This window comes from Rhinoraja longicauda, chromosome 7, assembly GCF_053455715.1.
Source record: "Rhinoraja longicauda isolate Sanriku21f chromosome 7, sRhiLon1.1, whole genome shotgun sequence".
Taxonomy (NCBI): Eukaryota; Metazoa; Chordata; class Chondrichthyes; order Rajiformes; family Arhynchobatidae; genus Rhinoraja; species Rhinoraja longicauda.
In genome coordinates this window covers 72,765,698-72,791,463 of record NC_135959.1, presented here as the reverse complement: position 1 = coordinate 72,791,463, position 25,766 = coordinate 72,765,698, and the positions used below count along the sequence as shown (strand labels likewise).

The 25,766-nt window shown below is 46.1% G+C and overlaps 1 protein-coding gene across 1 annotated transcript in view; it reads right to left on the bottom strand.

Annotated features, from left to right (window-relative positions):
• Positions 1 to 25,766, bottom strand: part of cog6 (component of oligomeric golgi complex 6) — a 70,469-nt gene that overhangs the window by 31,306 nt on the left and 13,397 nt on the right. The window contains exons 5-8 of the mRNA XM_078403225.1: positions 6,417 to 6,528; positions 6,247 to 6,329; positions 4,074 to 4,144; positions 1,594 to 1,687 (exon numbers count right to left, since the gene is read on the bottom strand). Coding sequence (XP_078259351.1) covers positions 1,594 to 1,687; positions 4,074 to 4,144; positions 6,247 to 6,329; positions 6,417 to 6,528 — 360 coding nt within the window. The remainder of the gene's footprint in view (positions 1 to 1,593; positions 1,688 to 4,073; positions 4,145 to 6,246; positions 6,330 to 6,416; positions 6,529 to 25,766) is intronic.

Sequence of the window (25,766 nt, the reverse complement as noted above, 5' to 3'; positions counted from 1 at the left end):
TGAAAAGGTTGCATAGGTTAGGGCTTTAATCCTTGGAGCGCAGGAGGTTGAGGGACGAGTTTATAGAGGTGTATAATATCTTGATGGTAATAGATAGGGTGAATGCACAGAGCCTTTTACCCAGGGTAGGGGAATCAAGAACCAGAGGGCATAGGTTTAAGGTAATAGGAACCTGAGGGGCAACTTTTTCACACAGAGGGTGGTGGGTGTATGGAACGAGCTGCCAGAGGAGGTATTGAGGCAGGTACTATAACAACAGTTAATAATAATAATAATAATAATAATGCATTACATTTATATAGCGCTTTTCAAACACTCAAAGACGCTTTACAGGGATTACTAGAACATAGAGAAGAAAATAAATAGATAAATAAGTAAACGAACAGAGAAAGGAGACAGAAGGTGAGGTGACGGTCAGTGGTTGAAGGCAGTGCTGAACAGGTGAGACTTCAGTGATGTTTTGAATGTGGTGAATGAGGAGGAGTCTCTGACGGTTTGGGGTAGTGAGTTCCATAGGGTGGGAGCAGCGATGGAAAAAGCCCTAAGAAGACATTTGGCCAGGTACATGGATAAGATAGGATTTGAAAATAATGGGCCAAATGCAACGCGTTGTCTAGCCAAGATGGGACATCTTGGTCAGCAGGGACGAATTGGGCCGAAGGGCCTATTACAATGCTGTATTAGTCTATCATTCTATACTGTCGAGCTGCCTGTCCGTGGGCGTGGGGGGAAGAGAGTGGAAGTTTTGTTGCCTTCCATCACAGTGAGGGGGTGTTTGGACTCACTGTGATGGATGTTTGTCTTGGGATCGTGTGTCCTGTGTACTTTTTTCTTTTTTTTGTTGTGTTTTGTGACTGCTGAAATTTCGTTCGGTACTTGTACCGAATGACAATAAAGTTCTATACTATACTACTCTCTAAGAAGCTAACATAGTATTATATTGTCAAAATGTTACCATTCATTGCTTTGAACCGGTGGCACAATGGCAGAGTTGCTGCCTTTCAACACCAGAGACCCGGCAATGGCAGAGTTGCTGCCTTACAACACCAGAGACCCGGATTTGATCCTGACCTCGGGTGCTGTCTGTACAGAGTTTGTACGTTCTCCCCTTGGCCTGAGTGGGTTTTTCCCGGGTGCTCGGGTTTCCTCCCACACTCCAAAGACATAAATGTTTGTAGGTCAATTGGTTTTGGTAAAAAAAAATTGTAAAATTGTCCCTTGTGTGTGCGTAGGATGGTGTAGGCGTACAGGAATCGCTGGTAGGCGCGGACTAGGTGGGCCGAAGGGCCTAGACCAATGGATGAAAACCTAAAATGTTATTAAACAAGGTGCAATTCTTATAATGAGCGTTCTTGTTTTGATTGTATTTCTAAAGCCTCGATGCAGAGTCATGTGGTGAAGACAACACTGCCGTAGATAGACACAAAATGCTGGAGTAATTTAGCGTGACAGGCAGCAGCTCTGGAGAGAAGACATGGATGACGTTTCGGGTCGAGACCCTTCTTCTGACTGCCTGTCCTGCTGAGTTACTCAAGCATTTTGCGTCTATCTTGGGTATAAGCCAGCATCTGGGGTTCCTTCCTACACACTCACTTGTAGAGTATAGGTCTGTCCTGGAGAGCCTCCATTGCTTGTGTTTGCGCTGGGGAAATATCACAGGTCTGCTGTGTCAGAGTTCTGCAATCAGCTGAAAAAAAACAAAAGGAATATTCCCAGTTTAATTACCCATGCTTACATTTTCAGCAACTTATGTATACATTTTGAACGCACAGAGACTTTCTCTCTCAGGGTAAGAGAATCAAGAACTAGAGAGCAAAGGTATTTATTCACAAAATGTTGGGCGGCACGGTGGCGCAGCGGTAGAGTTGCTGCCTTACAGCGAATGCAGCGCCGGAGACTCAGGTTCGATCCTGACTACGGGCGCCGTCTGTACGGAGTTTGTACGTTCTCCCCGTGACCTGCGTGGGTCTTCTCCGAGATCTTCGGTTTCCTCCCACACTCCAAAGACGTACAGGTATGTAGGTTAATTGGCTGGGCAAATGAAAAAATTGTTCCTAGTGGGTGTAGGAGAGTGTTGGTGTGCGGGGATCGCTGGGCGGTGTGGACCCGGTGGGCCGAAGGGCCTGTTTCTGCGCTGTATCTCTAAATCTAAATCTAAATCTAAAAAAATCTAACTCAGCAGGTCAGGCAGCATCTCAGGAGAGAAGGAATGGGTGACGTTTCGAGACCCAAAACGTCACCCATTCCTTCTCTCCTGAGATGCTGCCTGACCTGCTGAGTTAATCCAGCATTTTGTGAATAAATACCATCGTTTTGTACCAGCATCTGCAGTTATTTTCTTACAAGAACTAGAGAGCAGTGATTTAAGGATTTATAGGGAGAGGTTGGGCAGGCTAGTCAAGTCAAGTCAAGTCAATTTTATTTGTATAGCACATTTAAAAACAACCCACGTTGACCAAAGTGCTGTACATCTGATTAGGTACTAAGGGAAAAAAAATGAAACATACAGTAGCACGCAAACATAACAGCACTGTGGACTACCCTTGGAACGCAGGAGGCTGAAGGGTGATCTTAGGGAGGTGTATAATATCACAAGGGGAATAAATAGGGTGAATGCACAGAGTCTTTCACCAAGAGTAGGGAAATCAGAACCAGAGAACGTAGGTTTAAGGTGAGAGGGGAAAGATTTAATAGGAACCTGAGGAGCAGTTGTCACACAGAGGGTGCGAGGTATATGGAACGAGTTACCAAAAGCGGTAGTTGAGGCATGTACACACAACAACATTTAAAATACATTTAGACAGGTTTCACTAAAGATAGACACAAAGTGCAGGAGTACGGGTCAGGTAGCAAATCCGGAGAAAAAGGATGGGTGAAGTTTCGGGTCAGGAGTCAGAAGAAGGGTCCCGACCCAAAATGTCATCTATCCTTTTTCTTCAGAGATGCTACCTGACCTGCTGAGTTACGCAGCACTTTGTGTCAATCTTTGGTATAAACCAGCATCTGCAGTTCTTTGTTTAAACATTTTGAACAGGTGTACTGATAGGAAAGGTTTAGAGGGATAGGGGCAAAGCGTTGAGCCTAGATGGGGTATCTTGGCCAGCATTTGACAATACAATATTGTGTTAGCTTCTTGGAAAGTATACAGATATAGAGATTATATCTGTAGGGCTTGGGCTAAGGGACCCATTTCCATGCTGTATTGCTCTATATCTGTATGCTTTCCAAGAAGCTAACACAATATTATATTGTCAAAATGTGACCACTTATTGCATTGAACAGACAATGCCATTCTTATCTTTGGAGGACCCAAGAATCTGATCCAAATTAGAATCAGAAGTCATTACAGGGAGTGCTCTATAATTAGTGGTTTGGATTTAGACCACCGCGGCCAACTCAATGGAGACTTGGATAAAAGAGACCTCATAAAAGAAACCCAGGTTTCATCCTGACCCCAGGTGCTGTCTGTATGGAGTTTGCACGTTCTCCCTGTGACTGCTCGAGTCTCCTCTGGGTGCGCTGGTTTCCTCCCACATTCCAATTGACCTCTGTAAATTGCCCCTAGTGTAGGAGGTGGATGAGAAAGTGGGATAACGTAGAAGAGGTGTGAACGGGTGATCGATGGTCAGTATGGACCCGATGGGCCGAAGGGCCTGTTGCCTGTATATTTCGAAACTAAACTAAATATGTGTAGTAGAGGTAGCACAAAGAGGTAAACCAGAAGCTCTCCCATTTTTAATGATCTTATCAAGAAGGGATAAGATCTTGTCTAGAAGGGACAGGCACATAAACAGGTGCAAATACCACAAACAGTCCAAACAATGACCAGCTGGAATAAAACAACTTAATTAAAGCAGTGGAGCAACCGTAGAATTAAAGCAGTACCTGAAATAGGAAAAAATGTCTTTGTGATTAATGCAAAAATATTTTTTATATGTTCAAACTGATCTTTATGTCAAAGCATTGAATAGCATTCACTTTACAGATATCTGACATAAATGTGCTTGATGCATTGTTTACTTCAATCAAAAGCCATTCTTCACCTCAGAAATACCTTCCGACAGCAGACATACCTTGTGCCCATCTGTAGAGTTTTTCATATGATGTCTCTTGGAGAAGGGCCATCTGTTCCATGATTTCCAAACTTTAAAACATGGAAAGGAATTAACAATCATTGATATTGTGTTTTTGACTTTTGTGTATTCTGCGGACACAGTATTGCCTGAGATGCACAACATTTTCAAGAAAACATTCACTGCATGATAACCTGAACACCCAGGAATGAAGGAGACTACAGAGAGTGGTGGACACTGCCCGGCCCATCACAGGTACTGACCTCCCCACCATCGAAGGCCCATCACAGGTACTGACCTCCCCACCATCGAAGGGATCTACATGGCTGGAAGAGTCTGTGTTCCACACGTACATGGAGTGTATGAGATTGCAGCCCCTGTTTCAATATCTAAAGGGGCTGCTCCTTGCCTTCTGGCTGAACTTCACACCCACCACCCTCTTCTTTGGGCACCCTGTGCGTAGGGAAGAGGGTAGGGTCGAGGATGTCCTGGTTGGGTTGCTCCTCATCTCAGTCCTAAATGGCCTACCCCTTATTCCTAAACTGTGACCCCTGGTTCAAGACTCCGCCAACACCGGGAACATTTGTCCTGCATCTAGCCTGTCCAATCACTTAAGAATTTTATATGAATGATGGGCACTCTGTATCTTCCCCTCGAAGGTATCACAAAATGCTGGAGTAACTCAGCAGGTCGGGCAGCATCTCAGGAGAGAAGGAATGGGTGACGTTTCGGGTCGAGACCCTGCTTCGGACTGATGTCAGGGGGGCGGGACAAAGGAAGGATATAGGTGGAGACAGGAAGATAGAGAACTTGGAAGGGGGAGGGGAAGAGAGGGACAGAGGAGCTATCTAAAGTTGGAGAAGTCAATGTTCATACCGCTGGGCTGTAGGCTGCCCAAGCGAAATATGAGGTGCTGTTCCTCCAATTTGCGGTTGGCCGGAATTTCCCACCGGAAATTGGAGGAACAGCACCTCATATTTCGCTTGGACAGCTTGCAGCCCAACGGTATGAACATTGACCTCCAACTTTAGATAGCTCCTCTGTCCCTCTCTTCCCCTCCCCCTTCCCAGTTCTCCCACTGTCTTCCTGTCTCCACCTATATCTTTCCTTTGTCCCGCCCCCCTGACATCAGTCTGAAGAAGGGTCTCGACCCGAAACGTCACCCATTCCCTCTCTCCTAGATGCTGCCTGACCTGCTGAGTTACTCCAGCATTTTGTGATGCCTTCGATTTGTACCAGCATCTGCAGTTATTTTCCTACACATCCTGTATTTTCCCCTTCTCTTTACCTGTTGTACTTGAATTTGGCTCATTTTTATATTATCTGTTCTGATTGGATAGCAAGCTAAACAAAACTTTTCACCGTACCTTGGTACACGTGACAATAATAAACTTAAATCTAAACCACGAAACAATTTTCATGATGACTAAAATTGGCAAATTGTGAAATTCAAAGAATAAAATGTCAATATTGTCAGTCATTTTTCATATTGCATTACTCAGAGGTGAAATACCTTGAATAACCTTATTGAAAATTCATCTATGGTGTTTGATAGTTTAGTGGGAAAGTGGTTAATGTTATCAAAACTTTCTGTTCATGAACCAGAGAATGTATTCTGCTCACCCTCCCCTCCGACATCTTCCACCAACATCGCTCCCTCCAGCTTTACATCCCACACCTCCTCTTCTCTCCTGTTCTGCCACCCTTTTGTCCCCTCTTTACCACCAACCTTTGTCACTCACTCCACCCATCTGCTAATCACCCCATCACCTGTATCCACCCATCACTTGCCAGACTCTGTCCCGCCCCCATCTCTGTTTTCCAGCTTTCTTTCCCTCCCCCCCCCCCCCCCAACCCATCGGTCTGAAGAATGGTCCTAACCCGAAATATTATCTGTCCATTCCTTCCGCAGATGATACCTGACCCGCTGAGTTCCCCCAGCACTTTATGTTTTGCCCTCTGGCCATTTTGTCTCTTGTCTCTTGACTCATCCACCCATCTTTGTGCTTTATTTCTCTCACTTTGCTCCACAGTTTGTAAGCAGGATTACATCTCTCCAGGTTCCCCGTTTGAATACAATGTCCTGTTACTGTTCCCTACACGTCCTCAAATCAAACCAAAATGCACCAAGTCATTTGGCAATTCAAGATTCCCGTGAAAGAACACTCCTTACCCTGCCGTTTGTTGGTTTGTTCGTAACAGAACCTTCACATCGTTGTGAATTAGCTTCACTTTTCCCAGTGCTTTGAAGAAATCCTAAAAGTATATAAAAATGTACGTTGCACAATTTTGTACGTGTAGTGCTTCTGCTAAATATCATGATGCTTGTGGCACCTGGGTTACCTCTGTGATGGGACCCTCTCTTGGGCCTCGTAGGATGTTCAGCTCGTCCGCATTTAGTTGAAACTTGGACAAGAAAGCATCCACCACCTCAGCCCGGATCTCCAAACGCTGACTGCAAATTAAAATTAAACGCCCGATCAGACAACACCATCTATGATTTTCGAGAGAATAGACAATAGCACCCTTCGAGCCAGCACCGCCATTCAATGTGATCATGGCTGATCATTCTCAATCAGTACCCCGTTCCTGCCTTCTCCCCATACCCCCTGACTCCGCTATCCTTAAGAGCTCTATCCGGCTCTCTCTTGAATGCGTTCAGAGAATTGGCCTCCACTGCCTTTTGAGGCAGAGAATTCCACAGATTCATAACTCTCTGAAAAAGTTTTTCCTCATCTCAGTTCTAAATGGCCTACCCCTTATTCTTAAACTGTGGCCCCTTGTTCTGGACTCCCCCAACATTGGGAACATGTTTCCTGCCTCTAACGTGTCCAACCCCTTAATAATCTTATACGTTTCGATAAGATCTCCTCTCATCCTTCTAAATTCCAGTGTATACAAGCCTAGTCACTCCAGAATAGGCATACTATGTGGGGGCGGCACGGTGGCGCAGCGGTAGAGCCTCTGCCTCACGGCGCCTGTACACTTTGCACATTCTCCCTGTGACTGCGTGGGTTTCTCCAGGGTGCTCCCATTTCCTCCCCGACTCCAAAGGCGTGGAGGTTTGTGGGTGAATTGGCTCCTGTAAATGATCTCAAGTGTGTGTGAGGGTGAATGTTGGTCGGTGCGGTACGGTGGGCCAAAGGGCCTGTTTCCACACTGTATCTCTGAACTAAACCGAACTAAACTACATCACATCAAGCCTTCAGCACAATTGCCACACAAATAAACAACAGTTTACCTGGACTCGAGGGCCTGAGCAATAAGAGAGGTTGGGCAGGCTTGCACGTTATTCCTTGGAGCGCGCAGTTTGCTGAGGTGAGATCTTATCGAGGTGTATAAAATCTTGAAGGGAATTGGAAGGGTGATGGCGGAGTTTTTAAACCCAGAGTAGGGGAATCAAAAACTAGAGGGCATAGGTATCAGGTGAGAGGTGACTTAATGGCTCTTGTGGGATGATCTAAATATATTTTGAAGGACTAATAAAAAAAAGAATAACAAACGTTGAAATTATGGCAGCAAACGGTAACAAAATTGGATAGAGTTTATCTATTTTGAATGTTGACAGAATATAAATACTGAAGGCAGCCTGTACCGAGGGTCTGACTGTAAATCACTGTCGGGCACTGGGAATAACCGGCATTGTATACAGCAGAATATCAGACTGCTTTGGCTTGGGAGTGTTGATTTATAACATGTATGGGCATAAAGATTCCAAAAGGTGGCAGCAACAATCAGTGCATCACCATTAATTCTCCTAAACAAAACATCGATTGTGCAGATTCGGTATTAGTGGCAATGGGGAATGGGCAGGGAGGAGTAGTGGAGGCTGACCATCGGTTTAAGTATTATCTCACTAAATGACAATGTAGGCTAGGTTTAGGTTAAGGTTTAAAGTCCCATAGCCCTGCCGCGGGACTTTCCATTGCCCAGCGTAGCTCGGCCGCGGGTCTTTTCATCGCCCGGCGCGGCGCGGCTGCGGGACCTTCCATCTCCTTGCGGGGGCTGCGCGAGTCGGGAGCCTCGGTCGCCTCGGCAGAAGTCGAACTATCTGTCCGTGGGAGAAACACGGGGGAAGAGAGAAGAAATTTTCTTGCCTTCCATCACAGTGAAGGAGTGTCTGGAGGAGTCACTGTGATGGATGTTTGTGTTAAAATTGTGTATCTTGTGTCTTTTACTCTGTACTGTTGTGGCTGCGTGGCAAATTATTTTCGTTCAATTCATTTTGAATGACAATAAAGGTAATTCAGATTCAGATTCAGATTACTTGTCATGTGTACCGAGGTACAGTGAAAAGCGTTGTTTTGCGTGCTGTCAACATAGAACAGTGCAGCTAAGGAACAGGCCCTCCGGCCCACAATGACTGCAGGTTATGAGTTGGCTAAACACGATGCCATGTTAAATTATTCTCCTCTACCTCTATGTTCTGACGTATGTTTAGGTTTATTTCTTGTCACGTGCACCGAGGTTAAGTGAAAAGCTTTGTTTTGCATGCTAGCCAATCAGATCAGATAATACTATACATAAATACAATAAAGTCAAACTCAAGTACAATAGGTAGAGCAAAGGGGAAGATACAGAGTGCAGAATATAGTTCTCAGCATTGTAGCGCAACAGTTCCACAGACAAAGTCCAACGTCCACAATGGGGTAGAGGTGAATCGGACACGTTTGAAGTGCTGTGTGGGAAGGAACTGCAGATGCAGGTTTACACTGAGGATAGATACAAAATGCTGGAGTAACTCAGTGGGCCAGGCACCATCTCTGGACAAAGATGTCCCCAATCCTTCGTCACCCATTCCTTCCCTCCAGAGATGCTGCCTGTCCTGCTGAGTATCTCCAGGTTTGAAGAGCTACGTGTCCTTTTGCCCCTATTTATTACGTTACAGTATGTTCTTACAACTGAATTCAGCTAAACATCAGTTCTCAGAAAGATGACATTCTCATACATCCTTTTGTGCTCATATTTAAAGTGTGAAGACCTTTGATTTATACACAGATGATGCAACAGACAAGTACAGACTTGTAGAGAGTTGAGTCTTTTATTTCATTAGCTGGGATTGAACTCTTAACCCAAACCTGTGGGGGAATGCACTGAAGTTTAGTGACCTATTAAACCATCATCTCCTCGCTTCTGCTTGTTTGTAACCTGATGATATATTGATAATGTAAAATCTAACGTGTTGGATTCTAATACTGCGTGGCTTCCAATCATAAATGCATTGATTGGATTTCATGAACATTACTGCCCTTGCATATAATGTGTCACTAACCCACATTCCCATCTTTTGTGATGCACTCAGATCAGAACGAGGCAAAGGCCTGACGGACTGCTCTTTAATTCACACCGTGCTATTTGTACAGGGCATTCGCACTAGCAATTCCTCACAGCTGTCAGTGATAATGAAGGGCTATTAAACCAACACTTGTTATCTGACAGGACTATGCTTCACCCGGACAACTACGCACACTGCAATTAACTTGGCCTCAAACAGCCTGCTAATGCAGTACTCAACAACTCTCGCTAATGCACTATCAGAAGGTATCAAAGATATGCGATGGAAATATAAACCTCGTCATTTAGGGTCTAGTAGTAAATTCTATTTCTTCCTCCAAATACCAATTGCATCATCACATTGCTGATTTTTTCTTTTTACAATGTTAGGATTAGTGACACGTCTCCATCGAAGTCAAGAGGGACTGTACATTCAATGCACAGAAGGTCGTTACCCGGGCTTGAGTTACAGGGAGAGATTGGATAGGCTGGGACATTTTGGGGGGGAATCCAAGAGGCTGAGGGGTGACCTTATTGAGGTGCACAAGATCACGAGGGGCACGGATAGAGTGAACGCTCATAGTCTTTACCCCAGGGTAGAGGATTCTAAAACTAGAGGGCGCAGGCTTAAGGTGAGAGGAGATAGATTTAAGATGGATCTCAGGGGCAATGTTTTCACTCAGAGGGTAGTCCGTATCTCGAATGAGTTACGAGGGAGCTATAGAAGCGGTTACAATACTGACTTTCCAAAGATATTTGAACATATATGGATAGGAAGGCATATGAACTTTAATACAAATTATTAATTTTATTAATATAATATTAATATAATATAATATGAATATAAATTATAAAGGGCGGTCACGGTGGCGCAGTGGTAGAGTTGCTGCCTTACAGCGAATGCAGTGCCGGAGACTCAGATTCGATCCTGACTACGGGCGCCGTCTGCACGGAGTTTGTACGTTCTCCCCGTGACCTGCGTGTGTTTTCTCCGAGATCTTCAGTTTCCTCCCACACTCCAAAGACGTACAGGTATGTAGGTCAATTGGCTGGGCAAATGTAAAAAAAATTGTCCCTAGTGTGTGTAGGATAGTGTTAATGTGTGGGGATCGCTGGGCGGCGCGGACCTGGTGGGCCGAAGGGCCTGTTTCCGCGCTGTATCTCTAAATCTAAAAAAATAAAGTATCTCTAAATCTAAATTTAAAAAAAATCTAAATTCCTCCTATAATTATCTTTTCCTGAATCTTATTCAATGTCACCCATATAGATTTTAGCAAGACTTTGCAGTGGGTAGATATGTTTCCTATATTGTAACACGACTGCACTCAATTTCAATGAGTGCAAAGCATTCGGACATTCCATGGTTGTGGCTCTTGCGTTCCTCTATATTCTGAATGGTAGACTAGTAAAATTTATATCTGCCAAATCCAGTCTGTTGTGGAAAAGTGAGACTAGATCCATGTTGCTAGCAAGACTCACTGCCTGCGCCATGGACGGCAGTGGTGCGGCGGGTAGTGCAGCTGCCTCTCAGAGCCAGAGGCCCAGGTTCGAATCCGACCTTTGCATGTTTTCTCTGTGACCATGTGGGTTTTCTCCGGGTGCTCCAGTTTGCTCCCGCTTCCCAAAGACGTGCGGGTTCCTCGATTAATCGCCCCTCTGTAAATTGCCCCTAGTGTGCAGGGAGTGAATGGGGAAAGTGGGACAACATAGACCTAGTGTGAATGGGTGACCGATGGTCGGCGTGGACTCCCTGGGCCGAAGGGCCCATTTCCATGCTATATCTCGAAAAAGGCAAACTAGTATTTGGACAAGTCTGAGTAAAAGCAAGCATGAATGAATGTTTAAATCCAAAGTCACAAGTTCTGAAGTAGGCATTTTAATCACAACTAATCATTCACTGTGGACGATTCTCTAAAGCAAATTTATAATGAGTCTACGGAGCTTAAAAATGCTGGCTTGTCATCTGTGCCTTCTGGGAACCCAAATAGTTTCAGCACGGGTTCTGAATGATAAATAGTCTTCATAGATTATTACACTTGCCAATTGTGCCAAAGCAAATATTCATTAACTCCTGACTCAAGTTTCATCACAAAGAAGATCCATTTGATCTGAGGGCTGTTAGCCTTTAAGCTTTCTATCCAATTATCTCAGTGTTGTTTAACCGTACTTTTACTTTGCAGTTAACAACTTGGTCATTCCAATGGAAAACAAGGAACTGCAGATGCTGGAATCACGAGTAAAACACACGGTGCTGGTAAAATTCAGTTGGTCGGGCAGCATCTGTGGAGGAATCAGTCTGAAGAAGGGTCTCAACCCGAAACGTTGTCTGCCCATTCCCTCCACACATGCTGCCTGACCCGCTGAGTTCTTCCAGCACTGACTTTTTGCTCCAGAGCCTTTTGAATGTTGATTTAAAAGATTGGAACAAAATGGAAATGTTAACCTCATCGTTTAATACTGGACTCTGGATCAAACAAAATGATGAACAAGCTCTTCAATCTAGAACTTGAACTGTATTCCTTTTCTGCAAAAGCTGTTTGAGTTCTTTCTGCATTTCGTTTTTTGTTGCAGACGATTCTATAAGTTCACTAACCTCCATGAGAATAAATTCCCCGATACAGTCACACAGCACGGAAACAGGCCCTTCGGCCCAAACTGCCCACGCTGACCAAGATTGCATCTGCACATCCCACCTGCTCGTGTTTGGCCCATATCTCTCTCTAAACCGTTCCTGTCCATCTACCTGTCCAAATATCTTTAAAATGTTGTTCTAGCCCTGAGCAAAGGAACATAGTGCAGATCCACCACCAATTTCCCGGCACCCTTGGTTCCAGAGCCGTTGTGGATTATCCGTTTTGCCGGCCGACAGAGGTCACGGCCTCCGAGAGGACTCCAATGGTACCGGAACGTTCCGCCTAGGCCGCCGAGAAGCCGAGATACCGGCCCACAAAGTTGGTTTTGGAAGTCAGCTGTTTGAACGGATCTGCCGGCTCCAGCCGGGCCGGAGTTCCAGAGCCCCAGCCGCAGGGGGGCATATTCAACGCCCATCAGCCACGGAAATCCCAATGAGGATGAGATCGGCTACTTCACCCAGCCTAGGCGCCAGCACTTGGGGATTTCAAGTGCACTTGGACTTGTGCTTGGCAAAGTTTAATTTAATATCGTCATTAGGTAGCTTGACTCAGTTGCAGTGAGCATTCAGGTGGGAAAGACAAGTGGTAAATGGAAACAAATCCTTTAGTCTTTAATTTCTATAAGATTGTATGAACCCTATTGAGACCACACCTGAGGGAGAAGAACAGGAATTATCTAATTCCATTAGCATAAAGATATAAAGCATATAGAAAAAAAGATGCAAAGTGCTGAGGTAACTCAGCGGCTCAGGCAGCATCTCTGGAGAACACAGATTGGCCACGTTTTGGGTAGGGACCCTTTTTCAGAAGAGTCCCAAATCAAAACATCAGCCATCCATGTTCTCCAGAGATGCTGGCTGGGTCACTGAGTTACTGCAGTACTTTGTGTCTTTTTTTGTAAATCAGCACCTGCAGTTCCTTGTGTATCCAGTTGAGGAAGATCTCTTTCAGAAAAGGGTGACGGAGATCTAGAATACAGTGCCTGAATGGGTAACACAGAACTCAAAAGCACCTAAACCTATCCGAAACGTCGCCCATTCCTTCTCTCCCGAGATGCTGCCTGACCTGCTGAGTTACTCCAGCATTTTGTGAATAAATACCTTCGATTTGTACCAGCATCTGCAGTTATTTTCTTATATTAAACCTATTCAGAAATACAATCAAGTCAAACTCAAGCACAATAGGTAGAGCAAAGGGGACGATACAGAGTGCAGAATATAGTTCTCAGGATTGTAGCGCATCAGTTCCAGAGACAAAGTCCAAGGTCTGCAATGGGGTAGAGGTGAATCGGACAGTGCCTTAGCTTCTGGACGGATTGTTCAGAAGCCTGATAATAGAGGGGAAGTGCCCGAGTCTGGTGTTCCGTACTTCCAAGTTTCTGTACTTTCTGCCGGACAGGAGCGGAGACAAGTAGGAAAGACCAAGGTGGGACAAGTCTTTGATTATGTTGGCTGCTTTTCCAAGGCAGCGTGAAGTGTAGACGGAGTCAATGTTGGGGAATCTGGTCTGTGTGATGGACTGGGCTACACCCACAACTCTCTGGCATTTCTTGCGTTCTTTGGCAGAGCTGTTCCCAAACCAAGGTGTGATGCAACCCAACATTATGCTCTCTGTGGTGCATCTCTAGATGTTTGTAAGTGTCATTGGAGACATGCTGAATTTCCTCAGTCTCTAAGCGATTAGAGGTGGTGCGCCTTCATGGCTAATATGGTTGGTCTATGACAGATCATTGGAAATATTAAGTGTAAGAAAATAACTGCAGACGCTGGTACAAATCGAAGGTATTTATTCACAAAATGCTGGAGTAACTCAGCAGGTCAGGCAGCATCACAGGAGAGAAGGAATGGGTGACGTTTCGGGTCGAGACCCTTCTTCAGGCTGACGTCAGGGGGGCGGGACACCTTCCCAGTTCTCCCTCTATCTTCCTGTCTCCACCTATATCCTTCCTTTGTCCCACCCCCTTGACATCAGTCTGAAGAAGGGTCTCGACCCGAAACGTCACCCATTCCTTCTCTCCTGAGATGCTGCCTGACCTGCTGAGCTACTCCACCATTTTGTGAATAAATACCTTCGATTGGTAATATTAATGTCAAGGAACTTGAAGTTGCCAGCTATTTCCACTTTTGCACCATTGATGCTGACTGGGGCATGTACTCCACCACGCGTCCTGAAGTCAATAACTGGCTCCTTCATTATGCTGACATAGAGACCTCTCCCTTCCTCAACATTGATAACATTGCCACAAACGGTGATTGTGGGAGGGTTTCAGCAGTGGCACTGCAACTGACTAGGCCTCCTGTGTTGAAGTTGGCCGTAGTCCAACGCTAGGGTAGCAGGGATGTCACTAACTTATAACCCACAAGCTCTGACATTAGATAGCCGTGGCGCCTGGTAGTGCTCCATGAAATGAGATGCAGTGAATGTCGTACAACACTGATGAGATTGCCAAACAAACCTATTTCTGAACTAATGGTGGAGGAAGTCTGAAGAACGCCTGAGGTGAAGTCTGCCGCTACAGAATTGAGTTTAGTTTAGAGATACAGCGCGGAAACAGGCCCTTCAGCCCACCGCGTCCGTACCAACCAGCGATCCCCATGCACTAACACGATCCTACACACACCAGGGAAAATGTATCATTTGACCAAGCCAATTGACCTACAAATCTGTACGTCTTTGGAGTGTGGGTGGAAACCGGAGCTCCCAGAGATAACCCACGCAGGTCACGGGGAGAACATACAAACTCTGTACAGACAGCACCCGAGGTCAGGATCGAGCCCAAGTCTCTAGCGTTGTAAGGCAGCAACTCGGCTGCGGGACTTAACACCGCCCGGTGCAGCTCGGATGCGGGGCTTAACACCGCCCGGTGCAACTCGGCTGGGGGACTTAACACCGCCCGGTGCAACTCGGCTGCGGGACTTAACACTGCCCGGTGCAACTCGGCTGCGGGACTTTTCACCGCTGGTGCGGCTTGGCTGCGGGACTTAACACCGCCCGGTGCAACTCGGCTGCGGGACTTTTCACCGCTGGTGCGGCTCGGCTGCGGGACTTAGCTGCGCAAGGCTTGGTCGCGGGCCTTTCATCGCCCGGTTCGGCCGCGAGACGTTTCAGCGCCCGGTGCGGGGACTGTGCGGGTCGGTCGGGGACGAGCTGTCTGTCCGTGGGCGTGGGGAAGAGAGGGGAAGTTTTGTTGCCTCCATCACAGTGAGGGGGTGTTTGGAGTCACTGTGATGGACGTTTGTGTTGGGGTCATGTGTCTTGTGTTCTTTTTTTTTTCTATGACTGCTATGTAGTTTCGTTCGGTACTTCGGTACCGAACGACAAATAAAGCTCTGTTATACCTGTTATACAGCTGCGCCACCATGCTCCACAAGTTCTGCAGAGTAATTAAAAATTGCAAACATATTCTGCCCTGGTATCCAGTCAAAGCAAACTGCAGACAAGTAGGGAAAAACTCAGATGGGTGGATTAGTATTCAGTGAATCCAAGGGTATACTGGAAAAGGTTGTAGGAAGGAACTGCAGACACTGGTTTATACCGAAGATCCACACAAAATGCTTGAGTAACTCAGCGGGTCAAACAGCATCTCTGGAGAAGAGGGAAAGGTGATGTTTCAGGTCGGAACCCTTCTTCAGACTGCTATACTGGAAAAGATTAGATTTAATCTGAAGATGGGTCCTGACCAGAAACGTCATCTATTCCTTTTCTCCAAAGATGTTGCCTGACTCGCGAGTTACTCCAGCACTTTGTGTCTTTTTGTGTAAACCAGCAACTACAGTTCCTGTATCTCCATCATCAATGGTTCTTTTTATTGTCACATGTGCAAAGTGCATGTGTACAATGAAATTAATTTCTTACAAACAGTCCAGTATATTGTCCAAGCACATCCCCGATTAGCAAAGTATACAGAAATAATCTACTGATCCCGCATGCAAGGTGTGCCATGTTTTGGCAACAATTTCAAAGTCCAGTCCATGCTCTAGGTGTTATGAACGGTTAATAATTTCAGATTGTTTCCAGTGGTATGAATAGCAGATTATCACACTTCGACGGCCACAGGAAGACTTGCACACCATCTAACAAGGGTGTCACATTGCAGTTCTTGCGGATTTTACAACTCTCAAGAAAATGGGACAGACAAGCTGCAACAAATATGGCTTTGTGAAGTTCGATCATGCCACCGTGAGTTAAAGTAGCAGGTGAAAGCATTGTACCTTACTGCTAGCAAATCTACAGTATATGACAAAATCCAGCCTGAAGAAATCATTGGAAAGTCCCTGATAACTTCCAAAGGATGAGAATTATTATAGGAATAAGCGAGTGTAAGAAAATAGCTGCAGATGCTGGTACAAATCGAAGGTATTTATTTCACAAAATGCTGGAGTAACTCAGCAGGTCAGGCAGCATCTCAGGAGAGAAGGAATGGGTGACGTTTTGGGTCGAGACCCCTCTTCAGAAATAAGCGAGTTCGGAATCTCAGCCGCGCATGCGCAGGTCATAGGTCACTTGTGCTAAACATTCTCGCAGGCTGAGCTGTTGCCTGTATACAGACCTGCGTTTCATCCGTATTTTCTAGTTTTGCTTCTTTGAGGTAAGAAAATACTGCTTTCAAAACTATTAATTAGGTGTATTTATGGTAAATATGTAAAATAATTCGATAATTCTGTAGGTTTTATACTTCGGTAAGTGAGTGAGATTGTGATGATTTTCTTTTGAAGAAGGGTCTCGACTCGAAACGTCACCCATTCCTTCTCTCCTGAGATGCTGCCTGACCTGCTGAGTTACTCCAGCATTTTGTGAATAAATACCTTCGATTTGTACCAGCATCTGCAGTTATTTTCTTACACTTCTTTTGCGTTGTAACTTGTACCGGAGCTGCTCCTCAAGAGGGAATATGTCGCTCTTCCCAAACCATGAGTTATTCTTGGTTTTCTCAAAATCGTTCTTGATTTGTCCGCGAATCAAAAGAAAAACAAACGTTTGAGTGAATGAATTGCTGCTTTGTGCGGGCGGTGGCTACAGTCTGGAATGTCAATGGATGACCACTGCAAACTTGAAGCTGCTGTTCGTGCAGCGATTAGACAGCTGCAGAGGTCAGCATCCAGCGGAGGGGTTTGTCTGATTTGATTTTTTTTTAATAGAGATACAGCGCGGAAACAGGCCCTTCGGCCCACCGAGTCAGCGCCGCCCAGCAATCCCCGCACATTAACACTATCCTACACACACGAGGGACAATTTTTACATTTACCCAGTCAATTAACCTACATATTTGTACGTCTTTGGAGTGTGGGAGGAAACCGAAGATCTCGGAGAAAACCCATTCAGGTCACGGGGAGAACGTACAAACTCCATACAGATGCTCAAACCCTCCCTATAACATCACCCAGAAACACATCACTCCGGTAGACACAAAATGCTGGAGTAACTTACCGGGACAGGCAGCGTCTTGGGAGTGAAGGAATGACTGACCATTTCAGGTCGAGTCCCTACGGCCCGAGACGAAATGTTGCCTGTCTGTTCCCTCTACATACGCTGCCTGACCTCCCGAGTCCCTTCCGCACTTTTGAATTATCTGCAACACTCCAGCCTGCCTCATTAATACACACAGGATTGGTGTTGGACTTCACTCAACTCTCAGCTATTCAATCAAGAAGGCTAAAGAGCTTTCCAATGCTTGGTGAGTCAAGACCACTCTTCCAATTAGTTGCTGAGTGCAAGATTCTCTGAAGCCAAGTGGAAAAATATATCGAATAAATTCCTTCAATTCCACCTGCTAACTGAGTAATCACAGTGATACAAGCCTGCTGGCAAATCTGCCAGAATCTAAAGGAAACAAAAAACTGACTCCTCCCCCCCCCCCCCATATTTGCATATCCTCAAACCTTTCCACTCATCACTTTCATTTCATGTTTCATGTAATTTGTGTTTTATGACTGTTGGCAGATCAATTTCCCTCCTGGGATAAATAAAGTTCTATCTTTTCGTATCGTAAAAGGCTTTGTAGGATATGAGCCCAATATGGGCAAATGGGACCGGCTTCAGATGGGGCATTTTGGTCGTCACGGATGGGTTTCGGCTGAAGGGCTTGTTTCCTACACACGTTAAAGATTGTCAGTTAAGCAAAGTATCAGAGAGTATCATCCCAGGAGCATGGCGTACAAGGAAGCAAATTAAAATAGGAATAAGACAAAACTAAATTTTCCAAAATTACTAAGATATTAAGATATAAGATGACCAGAACTGCACGCAATACTGCAAATGCAGCCTGACCAAAGTCCCATGAAGCTGCATCATGACTTCCTGACTCTTACACTCAATGCCCGGATTAATGAAGGCAAGCATACCATGTGCCTTCTTGTGTGTTGCCACTTTCATGGAGTTATGGACTTGGACTCCAAGATCCCTCTTTATATCAATGCTGTTAAGAGTCTTGCCATGAATTGTGTATTGTCCCCTTACATTCGACCTTCCAAAGTGCAACACCTCACAGTTGCTTGGATTAAACTCCATCTGCCATTTCTCTGCCCATTTCGGCAGCTGATCTGTATTCCTGCGTATGCTCTGACAGCCTTCCTCACAGTCTGTGGCCCCAGTAATCTTGGTGCCATCTGCACACCTATTCACCAACCCATCTATGTTTATATGCAAGTGATTTCCACACATCACAAACAGCAGAGGTCCCAGCATTGATCCCCACTGGTCACCTCCAGCCTGAATATTCTCCTTCCAGCACAACCCACATAAGCCAGTTATGAATCCATACGACCGTCACTGTTAATCCTGTGCATCTTAATCTTCTGTATCAGCCTACCACGGGGGACTTATCAAATGCCTTTCTAAAATCCATGTAGATTCCAAAATGAAAAGTCATGTCATTGGGAATAGGAGTAGAATTAGGCCATTCGGCCCATCAAGTCTACTCCGCCATTCAATCATGGCTAATCTATCTCTCTCTCCTAACCCCATTCTCCTGCCTTCTCCCCATAAGAATAGACAATAGACAAAAGGTGCAGGAGGAGGCCATTCGGCCCTTCGAGCCAGCACCACCATTCAATGTGATCATGGCTGATCATTCTCAATCAGTACCCCGTTCCTGCCTTCTCCCCATACCCCCTGACTCCGCTATCCTTAAGAGCTCTATCTAGCTCTCTCTTGAATGCATTCGGAGAATTGGCCTCCACTGCCTTCTGACACCTGTACGAATCAAGAATCTCTCTATCTCTGCCTTAAAATTATCCACTGACTTGGCCTCCACAGCCTTCTGTGGCAAAGAATTCCACAGATTCACCAGTCTCTGACTAAAGAAATTTCTCTTCATCTCCTTCCTAAAAGAGCGTCCTTTAATTTTGAGGCTATGACCTCTAGTTCTAGACTCTCCCACTAATGAAAAGTCACTAATGGAAGCAATAAAAATTAGTCTGAAGCAGGAACGCAGGTCTTGTCAGTCAGAACATAAATTAAAGCACATAACTGAAACTACTTACGACAATTTTCTTTCTTAGAAAAGAAAATCAGTTCTGTTGAGTTTCATTGTCTCATAATTTGAGATCATAATACTTTTAAATTTACTCCTTATGTAGACTTTGGAGATACAGTGTAGAAACAGGCCCTTCGGCCTACCAAGTCCATGCCGACCATCGATACACTCGCACTATCCTACACACTAAGGACCTCACCTACATGTTTTGGTGCCAACAACGTTACAAAAGTCCGCCGAACATTCCTATCTCCTGCCTGTCACCACACGTAGGCAGGAAAACCCGCACGTCTTTGGAATGTGGGAGGAAACCGGAGCACCTGGAGAAAACCTACGCAGTCACAAGGAGAATGTACAAACTCCACACAGACAGCACCTGAGGTCAGGATTGAACTCGAGTCTCTGGCAGTGTAAGGCAGCAACTCTACCACTACGCCACTGTGCTGCCCTCAACAGTGCTTACAATTTGTTTTCACATTTTTCAAATGGAAATAATACCACGTCTCCTTTATCTGCCAGCTGCTGTCTAAATACAACTGGTGGAGGGCTTTTTTGTTCTTCAGAATCCAATCGCAGCCCAGGCCATCCACTTTGTTCTCCTGTGTTTAAATGCAGTTTGCCCATTAATCTGCTGATTGCAGACACCACGCTAATTAAACCCCCTGGATCCGAACATTCAATTAACCAAAGCCATTATACCAAAAGCCTACGCACCCTTAAGGAAAAATAAAAGCATAATCACAATATATTTCACAGCGTGTACAGGCTGATAGTTTAAACCCAATCTATTGGTGTCTGTGATTTGATCTAATGTGCCTTTATGCAGAGATAAGACTGCGTTCTCAGTCCCCTGCTAGACTCCCTTTACACTCACGGCTGTGCATGCAAACTTGACTCCAACTCCATCTAGAAGTGTTTAGATGACAGCAGTGTGGTGGGCCAGATCATGACCAATGACAACAGTGTGGTGGGCCAGATCATGACCAATGACAGCAGTGTGGTGGGCCAGATCATGACCAATGTCAGCACCGTGGTGGGCCAGATCATGACCAATGACAACAGTATGGTGGGCCAGATCATGACCAATGACAGCAGTGTGGTGGGCCAGATCATGACCAATGACAGCAGTGTGGTGGGCCAGATCATGACCAATGACAGCAGTGTGGTGGGCCAGATCATGACCAATGACAGCAGTGTGGTGGGCCAGATCATGACCAATGACAGCAGTGTGGTGGGCCAGATCATGACCAATGACAGCAGTGTGGTGGGCCAGATCATGACCAATGACAGCAGTGTGGTGGGCCAGATCATGACCAATGACAGCAGTGTGGTGGGCCAGATCATGGCCAATGACAGCAGTGTGGTGGGCCAATGACAGCAGTGTGGTGGGCCAATGACAGCAGTGTGGTGGGCCAGATCATGACCAATGACAACAGTGTGGTGGGCCAGATCATGACCAATGACAGTGGTGTGGTGGGCCAGATCATGACCAATGACAGCAGTGTGGTGGGCCAGATCATGGCCAATGACAGCAGTGTGGTGGGCCAATGACAGCAGTGTGGTGGGCCAATGACAGCAGTGTGGTGGGCCAGATCATGACCAATGACAACAGTGTGGTGGGCCAGATCATGACCAATGACAGCGGTGTGGTGGGCCAGATCATGACCAATGACAGCAGTGTGGTGGGCCAGATCATGACCAATGACAGCAGTGTGGTGGGCCAGATCATGGCCAATGACAGCAGTGTGGTGGGCCAGATCATGACCAATGACAGCAGTGTGGTGGGCCAGATCATGACCAATGACAGCAGTGTGGTGGGCCAGATCATGACCAATGAGAACAGTGTGGTGGGCCAGATCATGACCAATGACAGCAGTGTGGTGGGCCAGATCATGACCAATGACAGCAGTGTGGTGGGCCAGATCATGGCCAATGACAGCAGTGTGGTGGGCCAGATCATGACCAATGAGAACAGTGTGGTGGGCCAGATCATGACCAATGAGAACAGTGTGGTGGGCCAGATCATGACCAATGACAGCAGTGTGGTGGGCCAGATCATGACCAATGAGAACAGTGTGGTGGGCCAGATCATGACCAATGACAAGACGGAGTACAGGAAGGACAGAGGGAACTTAGTGACTCAACAACAAGGTCAACAAGATGAAGGAGCTTGTATCGACTTATTGTGTTCAGTTCTGGGCACCATGTTATAAGAAAGATGTTGTCAAGCTAGAAACGGTAGAGAGAGGATTTACGAGGATGTTGCCAGGACTAGAAGGTCTGAGCTATAGGGAGAGGTTGAGTAGGCTGGGGCTCTATTCCTTTGAGCGCCGGAGGATGAGGGGGGATCTGAAGAGGTGTACAAAATCATGAGAGGAATAGATCAGGTAGATAAGAGTGGGGGAATCGAAGACCAGAGGACATAGATTTAAGGCGAAGGGGAAAAGATTTAATAGGAATCAGAGGGGTAACCTTTTTCACACATAGGGTGGTGGGTGTATGGAACAAGCTGCCAGAGGAGGTAGTTGAGGCAGGGACTATCCCAACATTTAAGAAACAGTTAGACAGGGATTTGAATAGGACAGGTTTGGGGATATGGACCAAATGCAGGCAAGTGGGACTAGTGTAGCTGGGACATGTTGGCCGGTGTGGGCAAGTTGGGTCAAATGGCCTGTTTCCACACTGTATCACTCTATGACTTCAGATAGCGTGGTGGAGTACACGTCTCAACCAGCATCAATGGTGCGGAAGTGGAGATGGACGAGAGCTTCAAGTTGCTTGCCGTTAATATTACCAGCAATCTGTTGTGGACCAACCACACTGATACGACAGCCAAGAAGACTCGCCACCGCCTCCACTTCCTCAGGAGACTGAGGATATTCGGCATGGCTCCAGCAACTCTTGCAAACTTCTCCAGATGCACCGTAGAAAGAGCACTGTCGGGTTGCACCACAGCCTGGTTTGGGAACAGCTCTGCCCAAGACCGCAAGGCAGGGAGTGGGGAAGGTGAGAAATGGGTGCTGCCATGGGACACGTGGAAGGGAGGAGTTCTTTGCAGGTTAGTTAACTGGAATTGGAGAATTCAGTGATCATACTGTTGGGTTGCACCCAAGGTGGAATATGAAGTGCTGTTCCTCCAGTTTGCGTGTGGCCTCACTCTGGCAGTGGACAGGACAGAACAGAAAGGTCAGTGTGGGAATGGGAAGGGGATGTAAATGGTTAGCAACCAGGAGATCCAGCAGGCCTTGGCAGACCGAGTCTTTAGAGGAACCAAATTCCATAGCTGAAATGCTAATGAACATGGTGACATCTGGGATTCAGCTGATGGTATTTTTATGATCAATTTAAAATATCTTTTTAAATTTTGTACTTATGGTGTGCAATACAAAGTCCAAACAAACGACCATGCTGATTAGCAATTTAAATGCCAATTATTCAGATATAGCTGGTGTAGTGATATAGTGATATAGTGCGAATCATGGGCACAGCGGTAGAGTTGCTGCCTTACAGCGAATGCAGCGCCGGAGACCCGGGTTCCATCCCGACCACGGGTGCTGTCTGTACGGAGTTTGTACGTCCTCCCCCTGACCTGCGTGGGTTTTCTCCGAGATCTTCGGTTTCCTCCCACACTCCAAAGACGTATAGATTTGTAGGTTAATTGGCTTGGTAAATGTAAAAATTGTCCCTTGTGGGTGTTGGATAGTGTTAATATGCAGGGATTGCTGGTCGGCGCGGTTCTGGTGGGCCGAAGGGCCTGTTTCGGCGCTGTATCTCTAAACTAAATGTAAATATAGAGTCATGTAGCACAGAAACAAACTCTCCAGCCCACAATGTCCATGCCATAGATAATGCAGAGTTAAACTCATCTCTGCCTGCATGTGATCCACATCGCTCCATTCCGTGCATACCCACTTGCCTATCCAAAAGCCTCTTAAAACCCACTATCGTATCTGCCTCCACCACTACCCCCAGCAGCACGTTCAAGGCCCCCACCACTCCCAGTGTGAAAACCTTGCCCCGCTGATCGCCGTTAAGCTTTGCCCACCTCCCCGCAAAGCTATGCCTTCTAGTCTTTGACGTTTCCATCTGGGGACTGTCTACCCTATCTATGCCTCTCATAACTTTATACACTTTGATCAGGCCTCCCCTCAACTTCCGGCGTTCCAGAAAAAAAAACCAATCCAAGTTTGTCCAACCTCTCCTTATAGTTAATACCCTCTAATCTAGGCAGCATTCTGGTAAACCTGTAATATTCCAAAATAGTGAAAGATAGGAATAGCACCGACCATTTGCCTTTCTCAATCAACTCCTGAACCTAGCATGCAGCTACTGTAGCAGGCGATACCAGCTGCTCTTAGCGGATGTCCATGTCTGCATTCCAGGACCTGCTGAGCTTGGCATTGACAGTCGCTAATCAGCTGAAGCAGAACCGTGCCTTTCTGGAGCAGGTCCTAGAAATCTCAGCAAACTGCAGTCAGCTTCACCAACTATGTTTGCTGAGAGAAAAAATTGAAGGATCTTTATTCAACCCAGAAGCGTCATAGGGCAAATTATTTCTGGAGAGAACGATTCCCGGAGAATCAATGCATTTCAATAAGGCAATTCTGAAATTGGAACTTTACTCAATCCGAAACAGTAAACAAATTATTTAGTTATCCAGTGGCACAAGTGATTTGAGAAAAAAACACAAATAATCGGGGTCAATTAGTATTAGGATATACACTGATGAGCCAAAACATCATGACCACCTGCCTAATATGCTGTTGGTCCTCCGTGTGCAGCCCCATACACAGCAGGGTGCGATGCACTGTGTATTGTGACACATTCCTCCCGTGACCACCATTAACATTTTCTGTGACTTGTGCCACAGTCGACCTTCTGTCGGTTCGGACCAGATGGGATAGCCTTCGTTGCCCTCGTGCATCGATGAGCCTTGGGCGCCCAACACCCTGTCTGTCGCCGGTTTGTGGTTTGTCCCTCCTCGGACCACTGTCGGTAGGTACTCACCACTGCTGACCGGGAGCACCCCACAAGCCTTGCCGTTTCAGAGATGCTCTGACCCAGTCGTCTGGCCATAACAATTTGGCCCTTGTCAAAGTCGCTCAGGTCTTTACTCCTGCCCATTTCTCCTGCATCCAACACATCAACTTCAAGAACTGACTGTTCACTTGCTGCCTAATATATCCCACTCCTTGACAGGTGCCATTGTAACAAGATAATCAATGTTATTCACTTCACCTGTCAGTGGTCATAATGTTTTGGCTCATCGGTGTACATGGAACTACAGATGTTGGTTTAAAAAAGAAGACACAAAGTGCTGGAGTAACTCAGCGGGTCAGGCAACATCCCTGGAGAACATGGATATGTGATGTTTCGGTCAGGACTCTTCTTCAGACTGATGGGGGGTGGGGGGGATGAGCAGGATAAAGCGTGGTATGTAAAATGTGGATGCAGGTGAGAGGGGTTAGACAGAAAGGCCAGAGATAAAAAGGCTGAAGGTATGAGATAAAAAGATTGAAGAGTTGCAAAGCTGGGACATTATGTTACGGTTGCACAGTTGACATTGGTGAGGCCACACTTTGGAGTATTGTGTTCAGTTTTGGACACCCTGCTATAGGAAGGATGTCATTAAGTGCTGGAGTAACTCAGCGGGTCAGGCAGCATCCGTGGAGGACATGGATAGGCAACATTTCGGGTTGGGACCCTTCCACAGACTAACAACTAGTGCAAGGTCTTCACTCTGCATCGCACCCAATACATTTCAGGGGGTGGAGATCACCATTGCCCAGGTTTGGCAGCTGATACACCTATGAGGGAGATTGTCCATGAGAGATTGCTGAGGAGCAACGTTCGTTGGATAAGCATAGGAAGTTGAAACTACCTAATCAGCACTCAAATCAATCTAGTCTGTCAACAGCAATGTAATAAAAGTGATCCCAAATCCCTCTAGGACCATTTCTTCCTCACAATTACACATAACCCACTCAGTGATGCTGAGTTACGGTTCTGCAGACCACTCTTCCGGGTCTCATGGCAAATTGGATCCAAATCTTGGCTAATGAGAGGAGTTCCCGAGGTCATGTGGCAGTAGAAGACCCAAACAATGCTCAGAAAATGGCTAAGATGGGCGCGAAGTGCTGGAATAACTCAACGGGTTAGACAGCATCTCTGGAGAAAATCTCTGGGGACTGGTGACATTTCAGGTCTGGGCCCGTCTTCAGACTAGAAGAAATCTTGTCCAGAGTAAAAAAGGATCCTAACCCAAAATGTCACCTGCCCATTTTCTCCAGAGATGCTGCCTGACCCACTAAA